General features: G+C 46.1%; 1 protein-coding gene across 1 annotated transcript in view; it reads right to left on the bottom strand.

Annotated features, from left to right (window-relative positions):
- Positions 1–3,869: 3,869 nt before the first annotated feature.
- MEOX1 (mesenchyme homeobox 1) overlaps positions 3,870–27,316 on the bottom strand; it is a 33,083-nt gene continuing 9,636 nt past the window's right edge. Inside the window, exons 2-3 of the mRNA XM_019523639.1 lie at positions 7,187–7,359; positions 3,870–5,844 (exon numbers count right to left, since the gene is read on the bottom strand). Coding sequence (XP_019379184.1) covers positions 5,722–5,844; positions 7,187–7,359 — 296 coding nt within the window. The 3' untranslated portion in view covers positions 3,870–5,721. The remainder of the gene's footprint in view (positions 5,845–7,186; positions 7,360–27,316) is intronic.

Here is a 27,316-nt window from a genome sequence, read left to right as displayed (position 1 = left end):
CCCTCCACAGCTGCCCGCACGGGCCAGCTCTGGCCCTTTAAGAAAAAAAAACCTGAAGAAACCCCGGGACCCACTGCTCCTGCTGGTGGGGAGTGATCCCCACTGCCCCACGCCACATGGGGGCTCTGCAGGAGCCCCCCAAGCCCCGAGGCTGAACAAGGAGTGGTGAGTCCTAGGGCTTTTCTCTGCATTTTTTTTTTCTTAAAGGGCCAGAGCCCCGGCAGGTGGGGCATCCATGGGGGGGCTGGGGGAGCAGGGCAGGGGTTGAGGGGGCTGCAGAGCTCCCCATGCAGCATGGGGCAGTGGGGATCACCCCGCACGCAACAGTACCTGGTAAACACTGGGGCTTTTCTTTAAATTAATGACCTGGGGCTGGCGGGGGCAGCCATGGGGTCCCCCATTGTCCCCTCCCCCCTCTTCAACCCCTAGGACTTACCATCTTGCAATGGCTGTAACTCTCTGCTGCAGGCACTGGGGACTGCCCAAATCATCAAAGCTCTCTGAACCTTTGCCAAAGCTTCAGAGAGCTTTGAATAATTCACACCTTTAAATTGGTCCCCTGATTCGATTCAGATTCAGGCTGAATCACCTCTGAATTGAATCACCACCTGAAGCTTCTCACAGCCCTACTGCCCATCTCCCCAGCTCTGGGGATATTAGCAGGAAGGAAGTGGGAGGGGGAACAAGGTGCTCACTGGGATTTGCCCAGCCTGAACAGGAAGGTGGGGTTGGGGAGGGGGCTACAGGCTTGGGGGGCTCCAATCCACCACCCCCTTCCAGCTCAGGCTGGGCAAACTCCAGCTGGCAGCCTGCTTCCCCTCCCCACCTCTGCCCTACCTTCCTGCTGACAGTCCCAGGGTTGGGGTTGGGCTGATGCAGCCCAGCCTTGATCACACAACAAATGAACATTAGGGAATACAAGTTCCCTAGGGCTCTCTAAAGTGGAGCGCCTTCATCTAATACCTCATTTGATGAGGGTTAATTTGTTGTGTGATTGGCCATACACGTGTGTCATGGCACAGCCATAGAGTGCTTTCAGGGGGCTGAGCACATAAGAAACATAACTTCTGTCTATGGCCTATGGGTTCTTTGCTTGTATGACTCTCACAGCATTTTTCCTCCTCCCCCCACCCCCTCCATCCAGCTCTCTCCCTCTTGCTTTCCTACCTAATATATTCTAATCACTTATTCCACTTCATGTTCTGCTTTCTGTATGTATGTCCTTTCACAGTATCTGATGAAGGGAACTTTAGTTCTAGAAAGCTTGTGGTCTCTTTATTATATCTCTATAAAGGCTGAAGTTTCATTGTCATGGTGGAATGTTGACAGAGTTACCAATCTTCACTTTTCAAACACACAACAGAACTATAAATAATTTCATAGATTTCATAGACATTAGGGCTGGAAGGGACTTTAGAAGATCAATGAGTCCAGCCCCCTGCTCCAGGGGCAGGAAGTCAGCAGGGATCATAGGATCCCAGCAAGATAAACATCCAAATGTCTCTTAAAGGTGTTCAAAGTGGGTGCTTGAACCACCTCCAGCAGCAGTCTATTCCAAACCTTGGGGGCTCGGACAGTAAAGAAGTTCTTCCTTATATCCAGCCTGAAATGGTCATGGAGGAGTTTGTGACCATTCCACCATGTCATCCCTTGGGGTGCTCTGGTGAAGAGACGTTCCCCTAGGTCCTGGTGATCACCCTGATAAACTTATAGGTGGCCACCAGATCACCCCTGAGCCTGCGCTTTTCCAGGCTGAAGAGTCCCCTGGCTCTCAGCCTTTCATCATATGGTCTGTTTTCCTGACCTCTAATCATCCATGTGGCACTCCTCTGCACTCACTCAAGCTTCTCCACATCCTTTTTGAATTGTGGAGCCCAAAACTGAATGTGGTACTCCAGCTGCGGCCTCACCGAGGCCGAGTACAATGGGAGAATGACGTCCTGGGATTTGCTTGAGAAGCATCTATGGATGCAAGCCAGCATTTTGCTCGCTTTACTAGCCGCAGCATCACATTGAAGGCTCATGTTCATCTTGTGGTTAATCACGATCCCCAAGCCCTTTTTGCCCATAGCGCTAGCTAGGGTAGCACTGCCGAGCCTATAAGGAAGCTGCAGGTTTTTCTTCCCCAGCTGAAGAGCCTTGCATTTTTTGGTGTTAAACACCATCAGGTTCTTGTTCGCCCATTTCATGAGATCAGCCTGGATTACCCCCCCTGTCCTCAGGTGTGGACACTTTACCCCAGAGTTTGGTGTCGTCAACAAACTTGGCCAGTCTGCTTCTGATACCAGTGTCCACATCATTGAAGAAGATGTTGAATAGTGTAGGCCCAAGAACAGAGCCTTGAGGGACCCCACTGGTCACAGTGCACCATGATGATTGGCTTCCATCAACCACCACCCTCCGAACATGGAGCCAGTTCCCCAGCCAGCAGATCGTGGTGAGGCCAAGGTCACAGTTAGCCAGTTTTCCTAAGAGGTGATCATGGGATGCTAGATCAAAGGCTTTTTTAAAGTCAAGATAAATGATATAATGAAAAAAGTAAATCTTGGAGGCTTTATATTTTTAACATGAAAATATAAGTTCCCTATTTTTTTAATTTCCTTCACGCTTTATTGTTTGAATAAAGAAATAGCTTTTCCCTCTCTGAGCTACTTTATTTTAAGCCATTATATGCAAATATGCAGTTTAGCTTTCTTTGTTTTCACAAGTCTCACAAAAAATTGGATATTTCAAAAGAAAGGAGGTAATTGTGATGGGTGGACACAATATTTTTAGTTTTTGAAAAGGATCCTGTATTCTTGGTTACATTAATTTTTGTATATATTTTTTTGGAAATATTTTACAAAGTGTAACAACTATATTTTTAAATTGGTCATCCAGATATGAAAGCAGGTGTTCAAATATATCTGCAATGCTTACAAATTGGGTATAAAGAAGCAGAGATCAGTGTTTGGTAGAGCATGTTGGATCTGTCTGGGTTAAAACTCATTAACAGTGTATGAGAGTAAAATCAAAATTCAATACTATGATACTGGCTTCCAGGAATGTGCAAACAGCATGAAATCATCTGATAGCAAATACCTCGAAATGTTTATATGTGATCTTCAGTACTTTAAAAGTCAACATTTCATATATTGTTCTCAGAATGTTAAGAGTGATGTTTTGTTATGATATGGAAATATTACATTAGAAAATACAAAATAAAGAGACAAAAGGAATTAGATTTTATGGAAGCTAACACTATTTTTCCCTAAAACTATTCATACAGTAATTTGATATAAAACAAACTTCTAGAAAAGAGGCCAATTTCAGGTAACATTGTTGAAACATATGGGGCTGCCAGGGCCTTTTAAAGATCCTGAGATAAAATCAAAATGATGTACTGGCAATTTTTTTATTTATTTAACTACGAAAAAGAGCACCAGTGTCTCAGTATTAGGGATTCACTTAAAGATTTTGGTAAAATGCCAACTTATCTCTCCCAAATGAAGAGATAACCAAACACTGAGAAATGCCTCCAGCCTGTGCCAAAGGGAAGAACAGAACTGCACAGTTTTGAATCACACTAGTATCCATAGCACACATTTGCAAAAACTCTTGCATTGGATACCTTATAACTCACACCAGTGGCAATGCATAGGGGGTGCATGTACATGACCTGAGAACGCTGGTACACCCCCTGTCAGCCAGTGTTCCTGGAGTGGGGGTGCACAGGGGGCAGGCCTGAGAGTGCCAGCTGGAGACGGCGCCTGGAGAAGTGGTCCCCTCATGGCCAATCCCACTGACCCAGAAGTGCCAGCAGCACCCCAGAAGTGCCCACCCTGTGGGATCGGCCACTGGGGGACCCCTCTCGGTTGCTGACTGTCCATTTGGGGGGGTAAGTGCCCCCTCCCCCCCGACTCAGGAGGCACTAGTCGCCCATGCCTCACACAAACTAATTCCTTACTGTTTCTGTTACAACACTTGGATTTCCTGGACTGCTACAAAACTTTTTTTTTTTTTAAACCTTGGGGTAACTAATCTACATGAGAAGTCTCAAGTTAAAACTCTTAGCTGGCAAGGGTTTACCATGAGGTCAACTTGTGGGTAAAGGTTGACCTTGGTCAGTTTATCCTGTGGTAAAACTAATTTGCCTGTACACACTCCTTTTTTTAATCTTAGGATAGCTTCATACATTAGTCTCCTCAAGGTGCAAATGCACTTTTGTAAGTTGGCACAATTCCTTTGTGCTGTCGCTCTTTCACCTTCTATCAAAAGATCTTGCAGAAATCTCCTAGACAATGTATCGCCTCCACTGAGCTAAACAACCCTAGTTATCGTTCGTGGCAGTCCCATGATATGAGAATGACTGATGATGATGATGCCCCCACCTGTTTGTGTCTGTGTTTTGTTACACTGATGTTTTGAAATGTTGCTCTTCACACTAGCACCTATATTTCAATACTAAAATGGATGTACACACATAAGAGAATTAGTTATTAAATGCCTCCTTTCCTTCATTTACTGTTCACTAGTCTCCTTTTTTAAAAAGTCTGTCATCCCATCAGGGGATCAAAAACCAATTTCATGTGGCATGGACAGCCAATCACAAACTACAAACAGTTAAAAATAAACAGTATGCAAACAATTCATAGGCAAAAATGTGTTTGCATCAGCTATCCAAACAGCTGCAAATGGTGAATCAATTCACAAAAATCAAGCTCTTCACAGTAAGTTTCCAGGTAGAAAAAATAACTAAATTGTTCAGATAATGAATCACTAATTTGATCAGCTCAGCAATTGAGAAGAGTGCATATGTAGTAAATATTTATCCACACAACACACAGCATTATGGACACATATTTATACATAATTCACACACACAGACACACACGCATGCTTATTTGAAGAAAGTTCTTTCACCAAAAAGAAAAGAAACAAGAATTTAAGACAAATTAATTCAACTAAGTCATCTCACAGGACACTGTTTCCTGTTTGCCCAAACAATCCTGAGCTCTAACCAAGGACACAGCAGGTAAATACCAAGAGGAGTTCCACAGGCAACTATGAGTAACACAACAGAAAGGAACAGCTTTCTTTTAGAAGACATACCAAAACACATTTCACCTTCTGGTCCAGAAGAGTGATGATTCTTGACATGCTCAAGGAACTTTAAAGGTATCCAATAAGAGTAATTAAACAAACTTTTGGAATCAGCAAGGCACCTGTCATCTTGGCTCTCTAATGGAAATCCATGTCTTTCTGGACACGATCTCTTCCACAAATGGCAGGCACAGGCCTGTATATAAGTTGGGGCTGCACTTTTTTTAAAGATTATAAAATGGGAAGCTGTATAACTACTTTGCTTGATCATAAAATGCTGCCTTGAAACATGCATTTTCTGAGGATTTACAGCCACGTTCTTAGAAAGCCAGCTTTAGGCAGCTTTATTTCTACTTCATATTCAGTGGTTTTAGTTAGCATTGTATATACACTGGCATTGTTCAGACAGTGCTGGACATCTTGGTTCATTCAGACAAAAATCAAAGCCAGACCTTTCTCTTATCACTCCCCTGGGCCTTGCACAGTCACCTCTGAGTGGCGAGACATCACAGATCTTAGAACGGCATAGGAGGACAAGGAGGGGTGTCTGAAAATCATGCAGCTGCTTCTGAACTGTATGGCATCAATGTTCTGATCAATAGTGCTTCCCATATTCAGTGTACTACTGCTGCAGAGGGACTAGTCAGAGCTTGGGGAGGCAGCAGAGTCCATGTCTTCTGGGTCATGCTCATGAGGGGACACTGGCTGCCCACCTTTAACACGCTTCCACTTCATTCTTCGGTTTTGAAACCACACTTTAACCTGAATTAGAAAGGGAAAGAATTGATGATCAGTTTCCTTACCTCTACATCTGTCTGGGCATCATATTTCTAATGGGCCCTTCTCTGCATCGGCTAAGCACAAAAGGCCAGCTTTTTATAGGTGTTTAGGTGTCTCATTCCAACAAAATCAATTCTTTAAAGTTCTATAATTCTTTTTCTTCACTTGATTGATTCCTTTATTGAACATTTATTAAGCTCTGATGTAAGGCCCCTTGTTAAGAGTACACCATAAGGATGAAAGCATGCTGACCTCCTTAATTCTCTACACTCTTATGCTCTCAAGTGATTGCTCAACATCTTTCTAGCCTATAGGCTAAGTACAGACAGTCAAAAGCCTGAGGCTGCATCAATTCAATCTTCTCAGGTTAGTCTAAGCTGTGTCGATTGAACCACTAAACAAGTGAACAGACATTCATTTTTGATTCCAGAAATGCAGCCACATGCCTGCAGTGGCCCAGACCAAAAGCCGGGTGGCGCTAGGGCACGCCTCCCTACGCAGCTGGAGCAGACAGTTTGGGCCAATGCTAGCCCACCCACCCTGTGAGAGCAGGGTTTTGTGGGGGATGTGCAAAGCATCCTGGGATGCTGGGGGACCGCAAGTTAACTTGATTCTGGAGGGCATCTGGGACAGAAATTCAATAAACTAATTAACCTAAATCAGTTAAGTCTGATATACATCCATTATATATATCCAGTTTTATCTTAAACCAGTTTTCGCCATTTTGAAAGTGGTTTATGTGTACTGAATTTATGTTGTGTTACAGATTTGAACCAGTTTTCTATCACTTATACCAGTTTCTGTGTAATTTCTGTCCCTAGCCATAAGGAGGTCACCTTGTCAAATAAGAATCTAATGTCCTGTCATGCCCGTGCCCATTATCACTGAGCCAGGAAGCTTCCTGGGATTCTACAGGATCTGGGAACTTCAGAGGATTGCCTCAGCTCAGTCACGCTCATCAAAGTCTGCAAAGTATCACCAGATCCTCCTTCAGTTATGAGCCTGTTGGTGTGTGCCAGTGAATGTTGAGAAATAATTAAGATGTGTCAAGGCTCTGGGCACTAGTCATCTATTAATTCGTTTTCTGCAGCTTACATGAAAATAAACCAATTTAACCAAATACCAAAAATGAGTTTCTTGGTTATGTCATAGTTAAAATACAGTTGCTATATATGTTACAACATTTTTAGGGTATGTGCATGTATTTATGCACATTTGCAAAGGTAGAAATAGGTGTCACATGAATATATATCATTCACCTTCTTGTGTAGGCAGACATAACTCTGTAAAATCACAGTTGAAGAGGCAGGGATTCAGGAAGTACCTGTCTCTCAGTGAGGTCCAGGTTCACTGCTATCTCATATCTCCTGAGCCTTGTCAAATAGTTATGGTGAGCAAATTCTGTTTCTAATTCCCGCAGCTGCTCCTTGGTGAAAGCTGTCCTCTCCTTGCGTGCTTTGCTGCTGGCTTCTGGCTTGCTACTGGAGTCCTGGTTTTCTATGAGGCAAATGCATATTTTGTGTGAACTGTATTCATGGCAGCTTACCCAGCTATATGATTAAAGAACTAAATCTTGCTTTAAGTCACAAGTGGAAGTGAGTATAATGGATTCATTCTAGCCTTCTTCATGACAGCAGTCGCACAACTTGGCATTAGTGTCAGTTTCTAGATCAACAGGCAAAAAAGTGGGACACCAGAGTGGTGGGCTGCATGTGAAGATAAGGGGTTCAGTAGCAGAGACTGTGGAAACAAGAGCTAGAAGGGCAATGAGTTATAGGTTAGAACTGAAAAGCCCTTCAAAGACATGTGAAAGAATCCTAGGCACCTATGCTTGTCTCCATCAAACACAACTTGTCACTCACGTTCATTTGCATATTTTTATATATCTGCATTTGTACCTAATATCTTCTGTGGTGCCTCAGACCTTAGTCTCAAAGCCTATGCTCTTAATGAGGTGTATGGTGACCTCTACTGGTGCATGTGAGAGTAGTGAAAGTCATTTTGCAAATATCTAGGGCTATTTATTTATTTATTTATTTATTAGATTTATATGCTGCCCCTCCCAATATATAAAAAGCTCAAGGAGGCATGTATAAGTTATTTTCCTCTTTTCTAAAACAAGTGAACAAGAGAACAAAACAGGAGAAACAAAGTAACATACCAAAGCCAGTAGCTGATTAAAACAAACTGGGTGCATCTACACATTCATTAATGCACAGTGGTTACTGTGCATTTAATTTACTACTTGTATAATCAAGTGCTAAATAAATGCACAGTGACTAGTGTTACTGTGTAGTAGCACTGGTGAATGCCTATTAAGTGACGTGACTGCACAATAGCCTAATAATAATGTGCAGTAGTGTATTAGCACTGTTTGTTCTGTGATGCGCTACTGTGCAGTACTAGAGCTAAGGGATGAGCTCCAATATGCTTTTTCCAAGCAAACTTGATGCATTGATGATACTTGCAGGTTGCTCTTGGGGATTGCAATGGGGCATAAAGGACAAGGCAGTCCCCCCGATATATAGTGCTTGGGCTATAAGGCCATATGGTTTGATACCAAGACCTTGGATTGCTCCCAGAAAGCCATTGGGAGCCAGTGCAGACTCTGGCACTTGAGTTACGTGCTCCCAGTGATCCACCCTGTTAGACGGTGGGCCACCACGTTCTGTAACAGCTGAAACTTCCAGATGGCTTTCAAACCCTGAAAAGCCAACCTCAGTGTGGATGTGGAAGTCACATAGAACAATTGGATCTGGCTTTGGAATATGAAGAAGAAAAGAGGATGAGTTAACAGTGAGCACTGAAAAATCAGTGGCCTTGAGCTTAGTGCATGGTTATGATAAGGGTTTATAATACACAGTCCACTCCACTCTTGTGCCTGCAGATACCCTGGAAATGTGTCTGGAACTTAAACCTAACCACAGAAAAACTCTCATTGGAGTGAAAACATAAAATATGCTGGCATCAGTAACTTCATGGCCATCTCTGTTATTTAGGCACTTAACTTTATTTCATGCTTACCTTAACTCTCTTTTTGTGGATGGTGTAGTTGGTGGCAAAATAGCCCTAGGAAGGACATATTTCCAAAGCTTGCCTTTTAACTCTGGTCCAGAGAATTGTCATCCAAACAACAATTTTAAAAACTCTAATGGTGCTGCAGCCTCAGGTAAATGGACAGCTTGTAAAGCAATGATTATCAGACATTTCCAAGCAGTGTAGGGACAGAACTCCCCTATTTCAGAGAACAAAGCCAAAGTTTATGCCTTCGTGATGGAGACATGTGTGTCCAAGTGCCTGAACTCATAAGTGAGTTCTGGGTTTCAATGAAATTGAAGATTTTTGTTGGCACATGAAAGCTAGCTTAAAAAAATATGTATCTGTAATTGCTTAATAATGCAATTGTCCATTGATTCCATTGCTGACTGAAATGAAGACCTCTGCACTCCTGATTTGCAGTTTGGAGCATTTGGTTACTTCATTGGAAAGAGAGAAACTTTGAACATATGAGATTTGAAGATGAAGCAGAGGAGAGTAAGAGACAATGGGAAGGCAATGTGCATCTTGCCAAACTGCTCAGAATGTCTGGACTATGCTGAATTTTGGGTTTTGCAGCACTACCGTCCCTGTGGGGCTCTACTTTGTTCTTTAGCCAACTTCCAAGTCTGCCTTATATAAATATTTTCATCATTTAGTAAAGTCAGCAGGAATACAAAGTGATGTCAGGGCTGGAAAACCCCTCACTGTGCCATTTTGAACCTCACTGAAAAGTGTCATTAAATAAGATGCAGCAATTCCAGAAAACAAGTATTCATTTGTATATTTTTTCTGAAGTCTTTCTTTAAGTGCATGCTAAGAATCACCCATCCTTCTCCACTATTTAAAACCTTCTGATTTCAGTTTTCCACAAGGCAAGCATACTGGTAACTTCTAGAAAAGAAATTAATAGAACTCAGAGATCCCATGTAGCCAACATCTTGAAAAAAAATGGAGGAATCTATTAGGTAATTTTCCTATGTCTTCAGAGTATTTTAAGTGCTTATTTTTTTTTAGGAAAGGCACAAAAGAATGTTGGAGAAGAAACAGAAATAGAAATAGAAATCAATATATCATATATACCCAAGCCCAACATGACTTTGAATTTAAGATGACTTCCCAATAATTAAATTCTAGAAATGGAAAATTATACATTTATTATAATTTTCCATGTATAGGAGCTAATTTTTGGAGGGCTGTCTTAAATTTGCCCCCTCTGCCACTTGTGTCCCTCTAACCACTTGTGTCCCCTGCCACTAATTATCCTGTGAATCAGCTCTGGCTCTGAGTTCCAGCCAGAAAAATGGAGCACGTGTTGGGTTTGGCCCTCTACCCACCACTATCTGGCACCAGTGGTAGCAGAAGTTCTGGTTCCAGCCCTGTCTCTACCCGCATTGGGTGCATCTACACAAGATGCCTAACTGTGCAGTAGCTTAGTTTACTGTGCAGTGAGCTTGTGCATCTACCTATGTGTGCGTTTACTGTACAGTAAATCATGCTTGAAGGTAACAAATTTAAATGTGATTCATTATTGCATAGTTATGCATGTATAGATGTGACCTGGGAGCAAGTTTGTCCCCACATCAGCTCTACTACTAGGAGACTGGCCTGAGGCTAGCCCCAGGGCTCCAGGTTGGCAGCCTCTCCTGTCCCAGGGCTGGGCTGCCTCTATGGCAGCCTTGTCTCAGGCTTTAAAATCCTGCAGCCATTTTGAGTCCTGGGGTATACCAGCAGGGAGTCTGAGAGTATTGCAGGCCCCTGTGTCCCCCTGGACAGGCTACATCCTAGCTGTGTCAGCCTACCCGCACCCCAGAGCTGCTGCCTGGCATCGCACTGCCATGCAGCTACCAGGGCAGCACAGTCTAGGCCTGCAGGGTACTTCAGGGTGCTGAAGCCTCCGGGCAAGCCTGTCAGCCCCCAGGCCCAGCTGCAGGCAGCTTCTGGCCAGCAGGTCCAGCTCCACCCATCTGCAGCACACCCCCAGCAGCCTGCCTGGAGCCTGCAGGTGCTATGGGGCATTGCCAGTGCTGTGTGGCTGCTAGTCGCATGCCATGTGGGTCACCATGAACAACCACAATCATTGGTCTGGCAGTGCCTGCAAGTCCATGCCCTCTATGCATCAACTGATTGACATTTTTGCACCCTGGGACCCAGGCCACAGCTGTACTGTCTACAGCAGCACAGGTGACCTGCCCAAGATCCTGCCCCACCTTAGTACCCCTGGTGACATGTCACCAGAGGAGGGCCCCTCAGGTGTCCAGTGGCCTGTCTCGCTGAGGTCCCAGCTGCAGTCTCCACCAACAGCTCAGGAAGCCTGGGCCAGCAACTCCCTCACCAGCTCTATAGTCTCAGGGCCAGCCACAAGGTGCAGCTGGCCAAGATACCACCAGCCACCAGCAGAACAGGCTCCTCCCTTAGGGTGGCCCCCAGCTGGGTGCTTGCATGCTGCACCCCACCATCTGAGGACACTAGCTGGAGCTGCATGATGTCACCAACAGCTGGGACCGAACATATCTGCTAGCTATGCCAGCCCTGGCCACTTGCTAAGTCCCCACTGGGGGCCTCCCCACCCTGGCCTCTGCCCCTGCCCCCCATCCCTACCCAGCCTGGCTGCACTCCCTGGCTCCAGGTTGCCCCCTCACAGCATATACAGAGGAGGGAAACACTGCAAAACTTTATTGAGCAGCCCGTGCCCCCACAGCTAGGTGGGCATGGGCCTCTCACACTCTGAGGAATGCATCAATGCTGGTGACAAGGGCCTCATTGGCTATGGGGAGCAGGACATGTAGTGCAGCCACAGGTAGCTCTCTAGGTAGCAGTGGAGGTTGTGGAGCAGCTCAGGTTTTCTCCTGTGCCATCATAGCTCAGGGTCCTATACCAGGTGTGCTGGTATGCCCAGGGCACCATGGCCAACAGTGGCAGCAGGGCATAGTAGGTTGGGCACCTCTCAGTCCAAGCAAGCAGCTCCTCCCACACTGCCGCCAAGATGCAGCAGTGGGGGGAGGGGGCAGGGGGCTGCTCCAGGGTACCTCCCCGGAGAGACCCCCTGCAGGGAGGGCAGGAGGGTGGGCAGCTCCTCCTCCCAGTCATCTGGGAGCCCTATGCTCCTAAGCCCGACCATTGTGGGCTGGGCAGCAGCACAGGGAACCACCTGGCCTGCAGGAGTAGAGTAGGGGAGTGGGATCTGGAGCCATGGAATCAGGTACTGCCAGGAGCCTGGCCTGTCCCACCCTGGGAATAAGGTGGGGGAGGCAGGCTGCCTGCAGCCAGCCCTCTGCAGCCCACTGGCCTCTGGGGAGTACGGGGATGGGAGGTTTGGTTGGTGGCCACCTGGGCCTGCCTGGCTGTCTTACTATGGTCCCTGGGTACCTGTGCATACCTGATCCCCGATCTCAGGCTGGGCAGCACACGGCCTCTGGTACAGAGAATCTAATCTCTGAAATGTTGCAAACTCTCACAAACAGCTTCTGTCTCATGGCTCTACGGGGCCTGCAGCTGCACACAGGGGAGAGGCCACCCTTGGCAGCCAAGGTGTGGCCTCAGAGTCACTGCCACCCACAGATAGGGCCCTGTGGAGGCGCTGGCTGTGCCAGAGGAGAACCCTGGATAGAACCCTCCTCCTGAACTGCCTGGTCATGGCATCGGAGCACCAGTTGGTGGATGCTCAGGCCTGGCTGGCAGAGGATGTCACCTGAGAGGACACATGGGACCAGGCAGACCAGGATTCCTGGAGTTTGAGTGGCTTAATTTGCTGCAAGAGCAGAACACAATTCTGGCCCATGCATGCCATGAACAATGACCACTGGGTGCTGGACACTGTTTAGGCCCTGGTGGTCACCATCATGCTGCCTGATACCTGGTCACTGACCCTAGCCCTTCCTGCTGCCTGGCTCCAACTGGCCCTCCCATCTGGGCCCATCCCTGTCGTTCACCCCAGGTCCATGCAGGTGCAGAGCTGTAGCTGCCTGCAGTGGGGCCAGGACTGCACGCCAGCCCTGCTACCCCTGGACACTGGCTGCCAGAGGGGGAGCCACCCACACCAGGGGACTAGCAGCTGCTGTCCTCCCAGGGCAAGCCGCCTGCTGGCCACACTCACCATGGCACGTGCACAGACAGGAAAACAGCCAGAGGCCCGGATGCTGGGCATCTGTCCTTGGGTTCTACTCCCTAGTCACCCCCACCCCACTGCTCCCCATCCCAGGACACCACATAAAGGACACTAGACACAGTTTTCACGAGGAAGAGGGTGTTTTATTGTTGGTGGATGGGGTGGGTGGTGGAGGGCCTCTGTTTGTTGGGGAGGGAGGAGACTCTGCTTACTGGGGAGGGTTGGGGGAGGGGCACTCTTTGTGATTTGTGGGGAATACAAACTCATTCTTCTGACAAGTGTCTGCAGTCAGTATGGTGCTGGGGGTGGATGGGGGAAGGGGGATCCATGGACAGCAATCTAGGAGGGCTACAGTTGGGAGTGCAGGAGGAGGTGGTAGGCCAGGGTCTCCTGAACCTGGTAATTTGGTCCCTGCTGGTGGGTGTGTCACTTGCCTGAGGCCTTGGTGGTGGGGCACGCTGTTGTCACTGCTGCTGCAGGTGGTGGCCCAGCTGCCAGTTGCCCTCCACCCACCATGCCTCTCCCCCACACAGAAGAGCTCTTCCTGGGCCTCGCAGCTGTTATGCAGTGTGCAGGCTGTGACAGTGTCCCAGGGGAGGTTGTCCTTGGTGAACTTGAGGCAAGTGGTGAGGGAGCGCCAGCATCCCTTGAGACTGCCAAAGGTACACTACGCCAACGTGTGAATCTGGCTTAGGAAGCAGTTAAAGTGGGCCTGATGGGGATCCAGCTGGCCGGTGTAGGGCTGCATGAGCCAAGGGAGGAGAGGGTAGGCAAGGTCCCTGATGAGGAGAGGTGGGACCACCACAGCACCCGGCTGCAGGTCTGACACCTGTGGTGTGAAGTACCTTCTCTCTACCAGGCCTGGCACACTGGAGTTTCAGAAGATGTGGGCATTGTGGACACTGCCTGCCCAGCTGGCACTCATACATGAAGGCATCTCAGTGGTCCAAGACAGCCTGGAACAGCACAAGTGAAAGCTCCTCAGCTGTAGTAGGGGAGGTCTCCGGGAGGTGGGAGGGGGACAGGTGATGGGGATGTGGGTCCCATCCAGGGTCCTGATGCACTGGTGGCTGATGTATCACAGGCTAGTGGTCATGGCCAGGTTGAGCAGGGTGAGGCCAGCCAGGTGTCCACGGGGAGAGGCAGCCACATGTCTGTGTTCTGGTGCTCCAAGTGGGACCACAGCTGCTCCACAAGGTCCTGGAAGGTGGCCTGGGTCATGTGGAAGACCTCCAGTCACTGCTTGTTATCCCATGTGTGCTGGACAACATGCAGCCACTAGTACTGGCTGGCCCAGCGGGCCCAGAGAAGGCGGGGCTGGAGGCCTAGGAGGGTGACGGTGGTCCTGGCCGTGGTGTCCAGAAGCCTCATTTTGGTGTCTTTGCTGGCAGCAGCTATGTGTTGGCAGCAGCAGCCCTGGGATGGCATGTTGTGGTCAGGCAGGCGGCCACTATGCGGGTTGGGGAGCCTGGGCTTGCAGCATAGGTGGTGGAAGGCCAGGACTAATGGGGCTTAGCCCCCCCAGATGCCAGGCAGTGGGTAGGGCTGCAGGGCAGCCTAGGCATGGGCTCCAGGCAGCTGCAGCATGGGGGGAAGGGCATGCACAGATACAGATACAGATACAGATACAGATACAGATACTCAGCCGTGGCTTGCAGCAGACCGGTGGCATGTGGAGCAGTGCCCACCACAGTAGGTAAGTCTGTTGTGGGGAAGGGGTGGAGGAGGGGAGTGAGGCAGATCAAGGACCCTGTGGTGAGGGAGGGAGTGTGGCAGAGGCATGGGCAGGAGGGAATGGAGTCCTGGGGCTGGGTCGGGTCATGGGATGCTCAGAGCCTGGGTGGCTCATCCAGGGGCATGTGGGCGGGGGGGGAGATGTCCATGCACAGGGGGGAGATGTCTGTGCACAGGGTGGATGCAGGCTGCTGCTGTGGGCTACTCTCTGTGTCCTGCTGCTGCTGCCCAGGAGCAGTGTAATGCCATGGGCCTGCCACATGCCAATTATGCCATGTCCCCATGCTGCTTGGTGGTGGCAGGCATATGGCATTGAACTGCTCCCAAGGCAGCTGCAGCGGGGCACAGAGCCCAGCTCGCAGCGGCAACCTGCCTTCACCTCGCACACAAATCCAGGGGGCACGTGAGCCCTGTGCCTCCACTGGGGTGCATGCAGCAGCAGAAGCCCCCCGTGCCTCTGGATGAGCTGCCCGGGCTCTGAGTGTCTCATGACCTACCCTGGTCCCGGAGCCCCACTCATCCCACTGCTCTGCTCCACTCCCTCCCTCACTGTGGGGGCATCGATCTGCCCCTCCCCTCCATGGCCCTTCCCCACGATAGTTAGGTATAAATGCACCCCATGTGAGGCAGGGAGCAGCTGTCTGGCCTTGAGCCTGGGTTGAGGCTGGAGCCACAGCAGTTCCCTTGCCACTGCATGGTTCCTCCCCATGCTGTCCCCTTGCACCATGTGGTCTCCCCCATGCTTCCCCTGCCATGTGCCCCTTCCCACATGCTCACCCTGGGCTGCTTATTGCATGGTCTCCTCCATACTTTACCCCATTATGCAGTCTCCCCTACATTTCCCTCATGTACGAACCACCCTAGGCCCAGCCTGGGACAGGTGGTGGCTCTGGCTTTGAACCTGGGGCCAGAGCTACAGCTGTAACCTGCCCCAGCCTGGTACTTAAATCAAACACAAGTTTGAGTTTTTCAGTTATCTCATTGTTACAAAGCAGTTCTTAAATTTGCAGTTGAAATATATATATATTATATATGTGTGTGCATGTGTATGTGTAAATAAAAAGCAATGTCTATACATTGCAACATCATCTACCAATAGCTTACTTTTTTCACCAAAGCAAACCAATTAAAATAATCCAATAAGTTTAAAATATAGGATTCATAATGGAATCATTCTTGCTTTCCACCAGAAACAAAGAAATAAAATATCAGTGACATCTTTTAAAGGGAACTGACTGTGTCACCTGCTAATATAGTCCTTTCCCACATTAGACAAATTCTTTTCTAGTTTGTAACCATATGTTCCCTGCTGCTAGAACTTTAACCGCCCCGCAAGCAAATTACAAAAAAATAACAAGGTGGGAAAACAAAACTCAACTCCAAATATCTCCCTTCTCCTTCATGCCCACAGTGCCAGAGTTGTCCCTTCACTCAGACCCCTCCTGAATAAACAGACTAAATTCATATTATTCCCCAAAAGTCAACAAATCAGGGGTTGGGCAAAGCAACAAGAGAAAAAAATCTCAGACCTGCGACCCTCCTACTGAGCACCTACCATAAGCTCCTGAGACCTTCCAACTAAGAGGTCTCCCAGCTGACCTCTGCTCTATTGGGCCACCATCAGAAGAGCGCTGTGGTCTGAAAGGCCCCAGATCATGCAAGGTTATAGGCAGAGGCATAACTGGGTGCTTGAGCATCCTGGGTGGCAGTCCCTCATGGACAGCATCAGTAGCTATTTTGCCAGTGTTGCAGCAGTCTTTTTGCATCACCACAGGGTTGGTACCCAAGGTTGCCCCTGTCTTTGTTATTCTACTGGCTACAGGGATCAAGGCCAACATTAATTGAGTCTGGAAGCAAATTATTAGGCAGTACAATCTAAACAAGCAGGTGGCAACAATCAACATTACCTGAAGCTCACAAGTTAGCCTATGTGAGTCGTTTGCTTCTGAAGAAGGTAATTTCACTAGTCTTTTTTTGGTAAGAGACTATTCTTGTCATTTTAAAAGTAAATAGTGCTGTCTTTTTGGACAAATATCTATGGCAAAGAACAGGCTGTGTAACTTGGAACATGTGCCACATGGAGTTACTAGAGAGACTGGCAGGTTTTTTATGATGTGGGGGTTTGTGCCATTCCAAAAGTGGAAACTGGCTTTAATCTGCTTTGGAGCTTTTGGCCACAGAATATGGAAAATGCAGAATGCACATAAAATATGACAGCCTTCAGGAAGGCTTTTTCTTCAGCACAGTCCATAAAAACCCCAGAGCAGAAAGATCTTCATTAGTTCTTTGGGGAAACCCAGTGGTATTTACTACACTTTGTAACCAATTTCAGACTTTCATGCCTTCCCTGAATCTCACTTCTCCTCCAGCTTCATTTTTGTGGCTTAATCACACAGCAGGCTCTTCTCCAGGGAGCATGCAGTAAAACCAAGATTCATACAGGAATCAAAAAGATCTTGTGTCTCTGTGCCAAAACGTTTCTAAGATGAGACTGCATTACTATTTTGCATACAAAGGGTAAGAAATGACCAGTTATCTCTGAAAGGTTGGTGGGCTAGAATATAAATCAGGAATCAATTCATTTAAGTTGGTGGGGGTTGCTTTGGATTTATACCAGCGAAGATGAAAACAGAATCTGGCCCCAGGAAAGGAAGGGTAAGCGAGCAGATATGTGACAGCAACATCCCAATGACAGGGCTTACCCTTCATCTCCCTCCCCACTCTCGAGACATGCCCATCAGTGTTAGACCCAAAGGAGTTTCTCTGAAACCTATTTCCAGTGAGCGTGAATCAAGTCGTATCTAAGGCTGCGTCCCCATGAGTGGGAACATGCGCTTTGTGGTGCCTCAAAGGCTTTCGAGGTGCCGCAAAATGCACGTGGTGCATGTGAATAGGTTCTCTGTGCTGCATATTTGCAGTATGGAGGCAAAATTAGATATCAGGAAATCCCCATATCTAAAAAATGTGGAGAAAAACGAGGGTGTGGCTCATGTGGCAGCAGCTGTGCCGCCTGAAACCAGAGCCTGGCTGTCCAGAGCCACTCTCCAGCTGCCAGCCAGGCTCTGTGCACCCGGATCACCGCTGCTGTAACCCTGGGAGGCCCCCAGGACCGGAGGTAAGGCTGCTGGGGCCTTCCCCTGGGACAACTAGCAACAGCACAACTATGTGCTGCTGCTGGTTGTCCCAGGGGAACACATGTACACACTTGTGGGGATGTGTCCTAAGGTGCCACCCTGTTATGCGTTCTGCTGAACTTCAGACTAACATAGCTAACCACCTTCTTTACTCATGATAACTAACTGGTCCCTCCCTCTGCTATTGTTCTGCACTGATTTCTGTGCAGGATTTTGGGGTATGGCTAATACGAACAATTCTCTATCTACACAAAAAAAGGAAAACTTTGTGTTTGTAACCTCTAAGCCTGCAGTTGCAGTTCACTCCACAGCTTTTGGACAAGTTGACTTTGAATGTGAGGTTGAGAAGTCCAAAAGAAACTTGCTCAGGTCATCATAAGCATCCGGTTGAAGCAGGGTCTAATTCAGAACCCTCTGTTTGACAGTGGTCAGCACCAGATGGTTCACAAAATGTTGAAAGACCTTACAGGATGCAGATGTGGGATAATTACACTTCCAGAAGGGGCCCATTTTAATCCCTAATAGTTCGAAGTTGTCTTAAACACTGAAGCATGAAAGTCACTATGCAGCGTGAATACAGTGACACTGTCCATGCAAGCTTGCAGGCAGTCTGTATGCACCTGGAGTTTATTATACTATTAACTATCGACATCTTGTTAATTTCTGCATTTTTTTTCTTCCCAGCTAGAAAAAAAAGTTATTAAAAAAATTGGAGCATCTGCACAATGTCTTCAAAGTTATAGTTTCACACAGTGAAAGCTTTAAGGGTATATTTATTCTAGCTAGTTAAATAAAATAAAAAGATACTAAGGGTTGGGGGGGGTTGCTGTTATTGAACATATAATATATCCAAGTAACAGGTTTATTTGTGGTGCCCATTCATGATGCCAAGTAAAATGGTTACATAGATAGCTGATACGATTTGCAGCTGATGCTAAAGTAACCAGCCCATTTTATGTAAAAGAGAGTGAGCCTAACTGGTGCTTTATCAGTCAAGCTATATCACATGAAGTTCTGCCTATGGACAGATAAAGACCATGTGATAAAGATCATGTAATCTAGGGAACCTGTTTTCTTTTGCTCTTTTTGAGGTCAGCAAGAGGGCGAGGAAAGTTTATGCAGCTGTTTTACTACAACCTAGTTTATCATAACTTCCAAGCTTTCAGTCGTAACGTTAAGTCTTTTTGGACTTTGAAAACACTTAGTTGTGTTGCTTAACAAAACATTATCACAGCCAGTGCAGGTTAGAACACAACTTTATTGGCAAATTGATTGATATAAAGGAATAACTCAAGTCAACATAGGGCTGGCCCAATTAAGAATGCCTCATGGCTTTTGAAATGAGTTTTTTTCTGTCTTAAGTGTTACTGTGTTTGCACACTGCTGCCTGAAAATAAATACAGTTAAACTCAGCTTGCAAGCTAACTTCGTATATTTTTCTATCCAAAATAAATGAAATGGAAATGATTAGACATTAGTATTAGCAGTAACACAAATATTACACAACCCAGTTCTGTATGGTATCAGGAACTAAACAAGCGGATAAATTGTACAGAAAGATTGCTAGGGGCCCTGATGTTACAGGTTAGTCATTTTTTTTCCTTTCCTAACTTGGGTTCAATGCTACTCTTGCAAGTGTAGGCAGGATGGGCAAAACAGAACTGCCTGATATATGACAGAAAGTAAGAAAAATCAGACAGACTTCTGGAGCTGCTGCATGAAGGTTATTAGGAACAAAGCAGGGTGGATTCTTTGGACAGCTTTCTTCTTCTTATTAGGGACCTACTTAAATTGTGGCAAGAAAAGAGTTTTTGGCAGCCCAGTCATGGTGCACAGACCCAATTTTAGGGGCATGTCATGGTGGTCCAACCCCTCGCCGATGATTGGTGCAGCTCTGTCCCTTGTGACTGACTGACACTGAAACATTTTCATTTTCTTGACTGGCGCATTCACATAGTCTACATCATTATATCGGCCACTCAGTAGCTCTAATTCAAATCACTTGCTCTGTGGCTGCAGTGATTGCTGCACTTCCTTTGTATTCCAGTAAACATTTTTTTTGGAGTCAATTTTGCAGAAAGTCGTAGCCAATGCCATTTTTTGTGGCAATCACAAAAATTGCTGTTTTTCACGGTTTGTGGACAAATCACAAAACTGTGATTTAAGTGGTTCTCTAATTATTATCTAGCTCCAGTAAATGCAAGCTACCTTAAAAAAACTGAAACAAAAAAGCCTGAAAGACTAAAAAAAGACATTTGTGCAGGTTGTTTGCAAGAGCAGGGGGGATTGGAGTTATGAAATAAGCAATGAGAGTCAATTCAGCAGGACTGAGAGTCAAAACAGCAGTGCACAGGCAATCTAGGAAGGTTTTGGAGAGTGTTGGGAACAACTTCCTGGTGCAACTATTGGAGAGGCCAACTAGGGGGCACGCTCTTCTTGACCTGCTGCTCAAAAACAGGGAAGAATTGGTGGGAAATATAGTAGTGGATGGTAACTTTGACAGCAGCTACCACGAGATGATTAAGTTCAGGAACCTGAGGAAAAGAAGGAAGGAGAGAAGCAGAGTAAGGACCTTGGACTTCAGAAAAGCAGACTTTGACTCATTCAGGGAACTGATGGGCAGGATCCCCTTACAGGCCCATCTGAGAGGGAAAGGAGTCCAGGAAAGCTAGTTATATTTTAAAGAAACCTTACTGAGGGTGCAGGAACAAACCATCCTGATGCGCAGGAAGACTAGAAAGTATGGCAGAAGACCAGCTTGGCTTAGAAGGGAACACCTCAATGAGCTAAAACACAAAAAGGAAGCTTACAAGAAGTGGAAACTTGGACAAACATTGAGTGAGGAGTATAGGAGCATTGCTCAGGGATGCAGGGATGAAATCAGGGAGGCCAAAGCGTAAGTGAAGTTGCAGCTAGCAAGGGAGCCGAAAGGTAACAAGAAGGGTTTCTACAAGTATGTCAGAAACAAGAGGTAATCAGGAAAGGTGTGGGTCCTTTACTAAATGGGGGAGGCAACCTAATGAAAAATGATGCAGAAAAGGATGAAGTACTCAACACCCTTTTTGACCTCAGTCTTCACAGGCAAGGTCAGCTCTCAGTCTACTGTACCTGGCTGCACAGTTTGGGGAGGAGGTGAGTAGGCAACAGTGGCAAAAGAACAGGTTAAGAACTATTTAGAAAAGCTGGACATATACAAGTCCATGGGACCAGATGCAATGCACCCATGGGTGCTGAGAGAATTGACCAATATGATTATAGACCCAGTGGCCGTTATCTTTGAAGACTCATGGCAATTGGGAGCGGTCCCTGATATTGGAAAAGGGCAAATATAGCGCCTCTCTCTAAGAAAAGAAAGGAGGATCCAGGGAACTACAGGGTCAGTCTCAACTCAGTCCCTGGGAAGATCATGGAGCAGGTCCTCAAGGAGTTCATTTCTAAGCACTTGGAGGAGAAGAAAGCAAGCAGGAACAGTCAGGAACACTCAGCATGGATTCACCAATCTGATTATCTTCTATGACAAGATGACTGGCTCTGTGGATGTGAGGAGAGCAGTGGACATTATATACTTTGACTTTTGATATAGTTTCCCACAACTTTCTTGCAAGCAAGCTAAGGAAGTCCAGGTTGGATGAATGGACTGTACAGACTGTAAGGTGGATAGAAAACCAACAGATCATCGGGCTCAAAGGCTCGATGTCTACTTGGCAGCCAGTATCAAGTGGAGTGCTCAAGGGGTCTGTTCTGGGGCTGGTTTTGTTCAATATCTGTATCCATGACCCAGAAGATGGGATAGAGTACACCCTCAGCAAGTTTTCAGATGAGCCCATGCTGGGGGGAGTAGTAGATACACTGGATGGTAGGGCTAGGATTCAGAGTGACCCAGACAAACTGGAGGATTGGGCTTAAAAAAAATCTCATGAGATTCAGTAAGGACAAGTGCAAAGTCCTGCACTTAGGACAGAACAACCCCATGCTCTGGGACAGGCTGGGGAGTATAAGTGGCAGCTCTGCAAAAAAAGGACCTGGGGATTACAGTGTATAATCATTTGAATATGAGCAATAGTGTGCCCTTTTTGTGAAGAAGTCCAGCCACATACTGGACTGAGTTAGTAGGAGCGTAGCCAGCAGAAGTGATTACTCCCCTGTATTTGGCACTGGTGAGGTCACATCTAGAGTAGTGCATCCAGTTTTGGGCTCCTCACTACAGAAAGGGTGTAGACAAATTGGAGAGAGCAGAGGGCAATTTAGGAGGCTGAGCGAACTGAGTGTATTTAGTCTGGAGAAGAGAAGACTGAGATGGGATTCAATAGCAGCCTTCAGCTACCTGAAGGGGGTTCCAATGAGGATGAAGCTAGACTGTTCTCAATGGTGGCAGATCACAGAACAAGGAGCAGTGGTCTCAAGTTGCAGCAAGAGAAGTTTATATTAGATATTAGGAAGAACTTTCTCACTAGTAGGGTAGTAAAGCACTGGAACAGGTTACCCAGATCGGTTGTGAAATCTCCATCCTTAGAGGTTTTTAATACCTGGCTAGACAAAGCCTTGGCAGGGGTGATCTAGTTGGGGATGCTCCTGCTTTAGAAAGCAGCTGGATTGGATGACCTCCTGAGGTCCCTTCCAACACTAATAATCTGTGATTCTATGAATTCTGCTCTTATTCTTACAACTAATTCCTTCATAGCAAGTGCAAGATGTGTTTGTGGGTGAAGCATGCTCTGCTGCCACCCATGCTGCATTTGTGCCAGAGTTAGAGGGGTCCTGTTCTCCCTATCTGTTAAGCAGTCATCAATTCTCCTTTCAAAGCAAAACTCCAACAAACCAAACAAATCCTGGGCTAAGCAGTACAGTGGAAATTGCCTATTGAACTGCTTTTCCCTGCTGGAGGATAGAATTCTTTATTTTCATATGTTCAGATTGTGCAGGATTTATGTGATCCCCCTTAAAAGGACTGATGTGATCCCCTTTATATTTTTCTCTCCATATCAGGAGGGGAACAAGGGTGAGAGGATGTGCCAGGGAGCTGGCTACTCTTTGAAATTCTCCTTCTTAGTACTATAGTGTTTTGCTGAACAGCAGAATCATGCAAGATCCAGTGCGGGGACAAGATCCATGAAAGCACTGAGCAGTGAGTTTCAAGATTCATGAAAGCAGTGAGTCACAGAACAGAGCTCTGAACCACAACCACCCTAGGTCTGGGATTATGGTTTAGGTTTCAGTGGAAGAAGTCAGAAACTGTCTTCATAGCACTTAACAATTTTATTATGTATGATTTTTTATAAATCATGATAAATGAGAAAAAGTAGTTTTTCAAATAAAATAAATCTCATTCATTAATCCACAGCTAATAGACTGGAACACAGCCTGAAATCCTGTCACTGTGGAAAGAGTCAGGCTCTAGACCAAGTGCAGGGAGAGGGGGTGGTTCTGGTAGGGAGCACAGCAGTGAAATATGAAAGGAGGTGGAGAGTCTTGACAGGGCTTCATGGCTCTTTCAAGTAAAGACCTCTCTAAGGAGGTGAGGTATATCCAGGGCACCCTGGGACACTAGGCAGGGGTAACTCAGCTAAAGCTGTCTCCCAGACAGCTTAGACACAGGCAGTACCTCAGCACAGCACAGCCCACTATATTCTCTTATTAAAGTGCTCCTTTACCCTTGCCTACTTGTACTCTGTTGTGGCATAAATGGCACACAGTGGACACATCTGCACAAGATGCTTTGATGTGCAGTAGAGCAAATTACTATATAGTAAACATCACCGTCTACACTTGCAGACCCTTACTGCAAAGTAATTTGCTCTACTTCACAGTTAACTTGCTACTTGCAAATGCAAGTAGCAAATTAACTGCTGAGCAATTACTGCACAGTAAAGCACATGTAGACGACCAACCAGGAGCAAATTTGCTTCTGGTCAACCAGGCAGCAGGGGGTGGAAGATTGCTCCCTGTCCCTGGAAGCTGCCTGCTACTGGGGTGGCTCCAAAGAGGATGGTACTAAACTGTTCTCAGTGGTGGCAGATGACAGAACAGTAGTCTCAAGTTGCAGCAAGGGAAGCTTAGGTTAGATTAGGACAAACTTTCTCACTAGGGGCATTTATACACATACTTTTTCATCCCACAATGCGCTGGAGATTCGCTACTTTGGAACAGACTGGATTAATCAAGTCTGCTCTGCATGCAAACTGAAGCACGCTGTGCTGCACCTCATGCGGTTGTTTAAGTGGCAAAATGCACGTTAGTGTGCAGAAAATGGCAGCGGTGTACTTTTAAACTAAAGCACCTCTGATATGTTTTAGTTCAAAAACACACTGCCGCCATGTTCTCAGTGCTGACGCACATTTCACTGCTTATACAACTGTAAGTGTTGCCTGGCACTGTGGCACTTGCATGTGTAAAAATGCCCTGGGAGGATAGTAAAGCACTGGGACAGGTTACCTAGAAAGAAGTTGTGGAATCTCCCTTCTTGGTGGTTTTTAAAACCCGACTAGACAAAGCCTTGGATGGGATGATCCATTTGGGAATGGTTCTACTTTGAGCAGACAGCTGGATAGATGACCCCCTGAGGTCCTTTCCAACCCTAATTTTCTGTGATTCTTTTATTGTGTTAATTCCATCCTTTCCCCCCACCTTGTGTGTTGGAGAAAAACTTGATGAATTTCTGTTGTTCAGTGGGTATCTTTTAAGCATATCTGAATTATTACTGAGGAATGAGAGGTTTCTGTGGGCAAATAGGAAGAGATATTTCACAAAAGAACTCATTGCTTTATGTAGTCAAAATTTAAGAAATGCTATGAGATTGTTGATTAAATGGACTCTAAGATATGTAATGTGTTTGCCTTTATTGGTAAACTGCAAAATGTTTTGCATCCAGCGAAATCTCTTTGTGGTCTCTCACTGTATGGCTTCTTTGCTTAGCAAGCAAGGATTCTTGACTGTTCTTCCTTCTAAAGTACGTATCATGCATCTCAAATATTATTTACAGACCAGATAAAATTCAGCCTATTGAGTCTAGCACATTGCACCCAGAACATCTGGCTCTGATCTCTATTTGATTAGGATTTTACTTAACCACAAATATGGAAGCATAACACCTGCTACTAATTTGCTGAGTTTTCAGTTCCCCTTGTACTTACTGTTTTTATTTGCATCTAAAACGATGGACTAATTCTGAAACATCTACTAACAATACCACAGAACCTGCCTACTATTTTAGAGCACCCTATTTGAGGGCACCATGACTGTAAATGAAAGGTTTTGTATAGGAAATCCTCTGTATTTTTCGACATTAACTCATATGATTAGTGAAAGGTGGTATGAGAGATTCTGTTAGAAATTTGATTGAGCCATGTAAACAGGGCTGATTTTACACAGGCAAAAAGTCCAGTTAGCATATAGTTGTTCAAATGTAAAAAATTCAATGTGAAAGAACCATGCTGATCACATATTTAATCTTTTTGTAGATAGCTTGTATATTGCATGATACTTACTATTTTTATTGCTGTAGCATCTAGACATCCTAACCAAAGTCAAGGCAGGATTGTAGTAGGTTTGTGTATACATGAACTGACATACATATACTATGTTATTACACAGTAATGGCACAGTGTATGTTAGGACATGTGTATAAGATGCCTACAACAATGGGACACAAAGAGGTAAATCAGATTTCCTTATCAGAGCCATTAGTAATTCCCAACATCATTGACAGGGAAGAAATTTAAAACAAATTGTCACTATTTCTGCTGGTCTTTTATGTTTTGCAAACTTGGTGCAGTTTGTAAAAGAAACCAGATTGGTGAGGTTTGGTCTTGCTTATAGACTCTTTCTGATCCTTTTCATTCTCTGGTTCTAATGTACATTGTTATACTGTCTAGGCTGAAGAAACTATAAAAGTGGTTGTTTAAATCCAGAACTATTTTAATATTGAAAAGAAATATTGGACTATTTCTGCTGATGCCTGGAATTGACAACAAAACAAGAAAACCTTATGCCACTATACAAATCCATGGTGCAACCACATCTTGAATGCTATGTGCAGTTGTGATCTTTGCATTTCAGAAAGGTGCATTAGAATTAGAAAAGGCATAGATAAGGGCAACCAAAATGATCTGGGGTATAGAATTACGAAATCATGCAGAGGTTTTAGCAGCAGGTAGTATTCATAGATGATAGATCTATTAATAGCTATTGAACAGAAGTGGATACCAGGGTGGGTAACAAATAGGGGATAGATCACTGTAAATATTCCTGGTTCAATGTTCTCTCTCTAAAGCATCCATTCCTGTCATTGTCAGAGACAGGCTACTCAGGTAAATGGATCATTTGTCTGACCCAGTATTCTTATCTTCTTAAGATTTTTGAAACCTTGTGTTTTGTATCTGCATTAGTCTGATACTTTGCTTTGAACATACTGGCCACATCTACATGAGATGCTGACTACAGTTGTTAGTGTGCAGCCATTTAGCACTTGCATATACAAATATTAATGATTGCACAGTAACCAGAGTTACTGTTCAGTAGCATCCCTGCATGTCTTCTTGGTGACACTGACTGCGCAGTAGCTTATTACTGCTGCACAGTAGCTCATTACTACTGTGCAGTAATGTCATGTCATGCTTTGTGCCATGTGACTCTACTGCACAGTAGTAATTAGCTACTGCTCAGCCCCTGTCTTGTGTAGACATGGGCTCGGTGAAGTATTTTAGGATCCTACAGGGGAGGGGAGCCAGGTGTCCAAGAAGAGTGGTTACCCCTTAAGGAGATGATCCTCCAAGCCCAAAGGGAGGTAATCCCAACACAGATCAAAGGGAGCAGGAGGGTGCAAAAGCCCCCATGGCTCACCAAAAGCATCCGTGAATGTCCTTCCAATGGAAGGGAGGGTCCATCACCAGGGAGGACTATACTGCAGTTGCTCTGGGATGCAGGGGGGCAGTTAGGAAGGCCAAGGTGGAGATGGGACTGGGACTAGCTTCCCGGATCAAGGACAACAAGAAGTCCTTTTTTAAATACATAGGGAGCAAAAAGAAGGTACCGGGTAACGTGGGGCCCCTGCAAGACAATCTAGGAAATTTGACTGTCATACCAGATGGCAAAGCTAACTTATTTAACAACTTCTTTGCCTCCATTTTCCTGAGCAGGGACCGGAACAGCTCCCCCACTGGACCCCCCTCAGGCCCCAGGGGAGGCACACCCAGGCCAAGGGTCAGTGAGGATTCTAATCAGGGAACTTCTGGAGGGATGGGACGTATTTAAATCAGCTGGTCTGGACGATCTCCACCCCAGAGTGCTGAGGGAATTAGCTCAGGTCATTGCGGGACCCCTGGCACGGCTTTACGAGCACTCGTGGTGCTCTGGTGTGGTGCCAGAGGACTGGAAGAGGGCCAACATGGTTCCCATCTTCAAAAAAGGGAGGAAGGAGGACCCAGGGAACTATAGGCCAGTTAGT

The sequence above is a fragment of the Gavialis gangeticus genome, unplaced genomic scaffold, assembly GCF_001723915.1.
Source record: "Gavialis gangeticus isolate Ggan-Ray unplaced genomic scaffold, GavGan_comp1, whole genome shotgun sequence".
NCBI lineage: Eukaryota > Metazoa > Chordata > Crocodylia > Gavialidae > Gavialis > Gavialis gangeticus.
The sequence above is the reverse complement of the archived record's forward strand: the minus strand, read 5'-3'. Positions and strand labels throughout refer to the sequence as shown.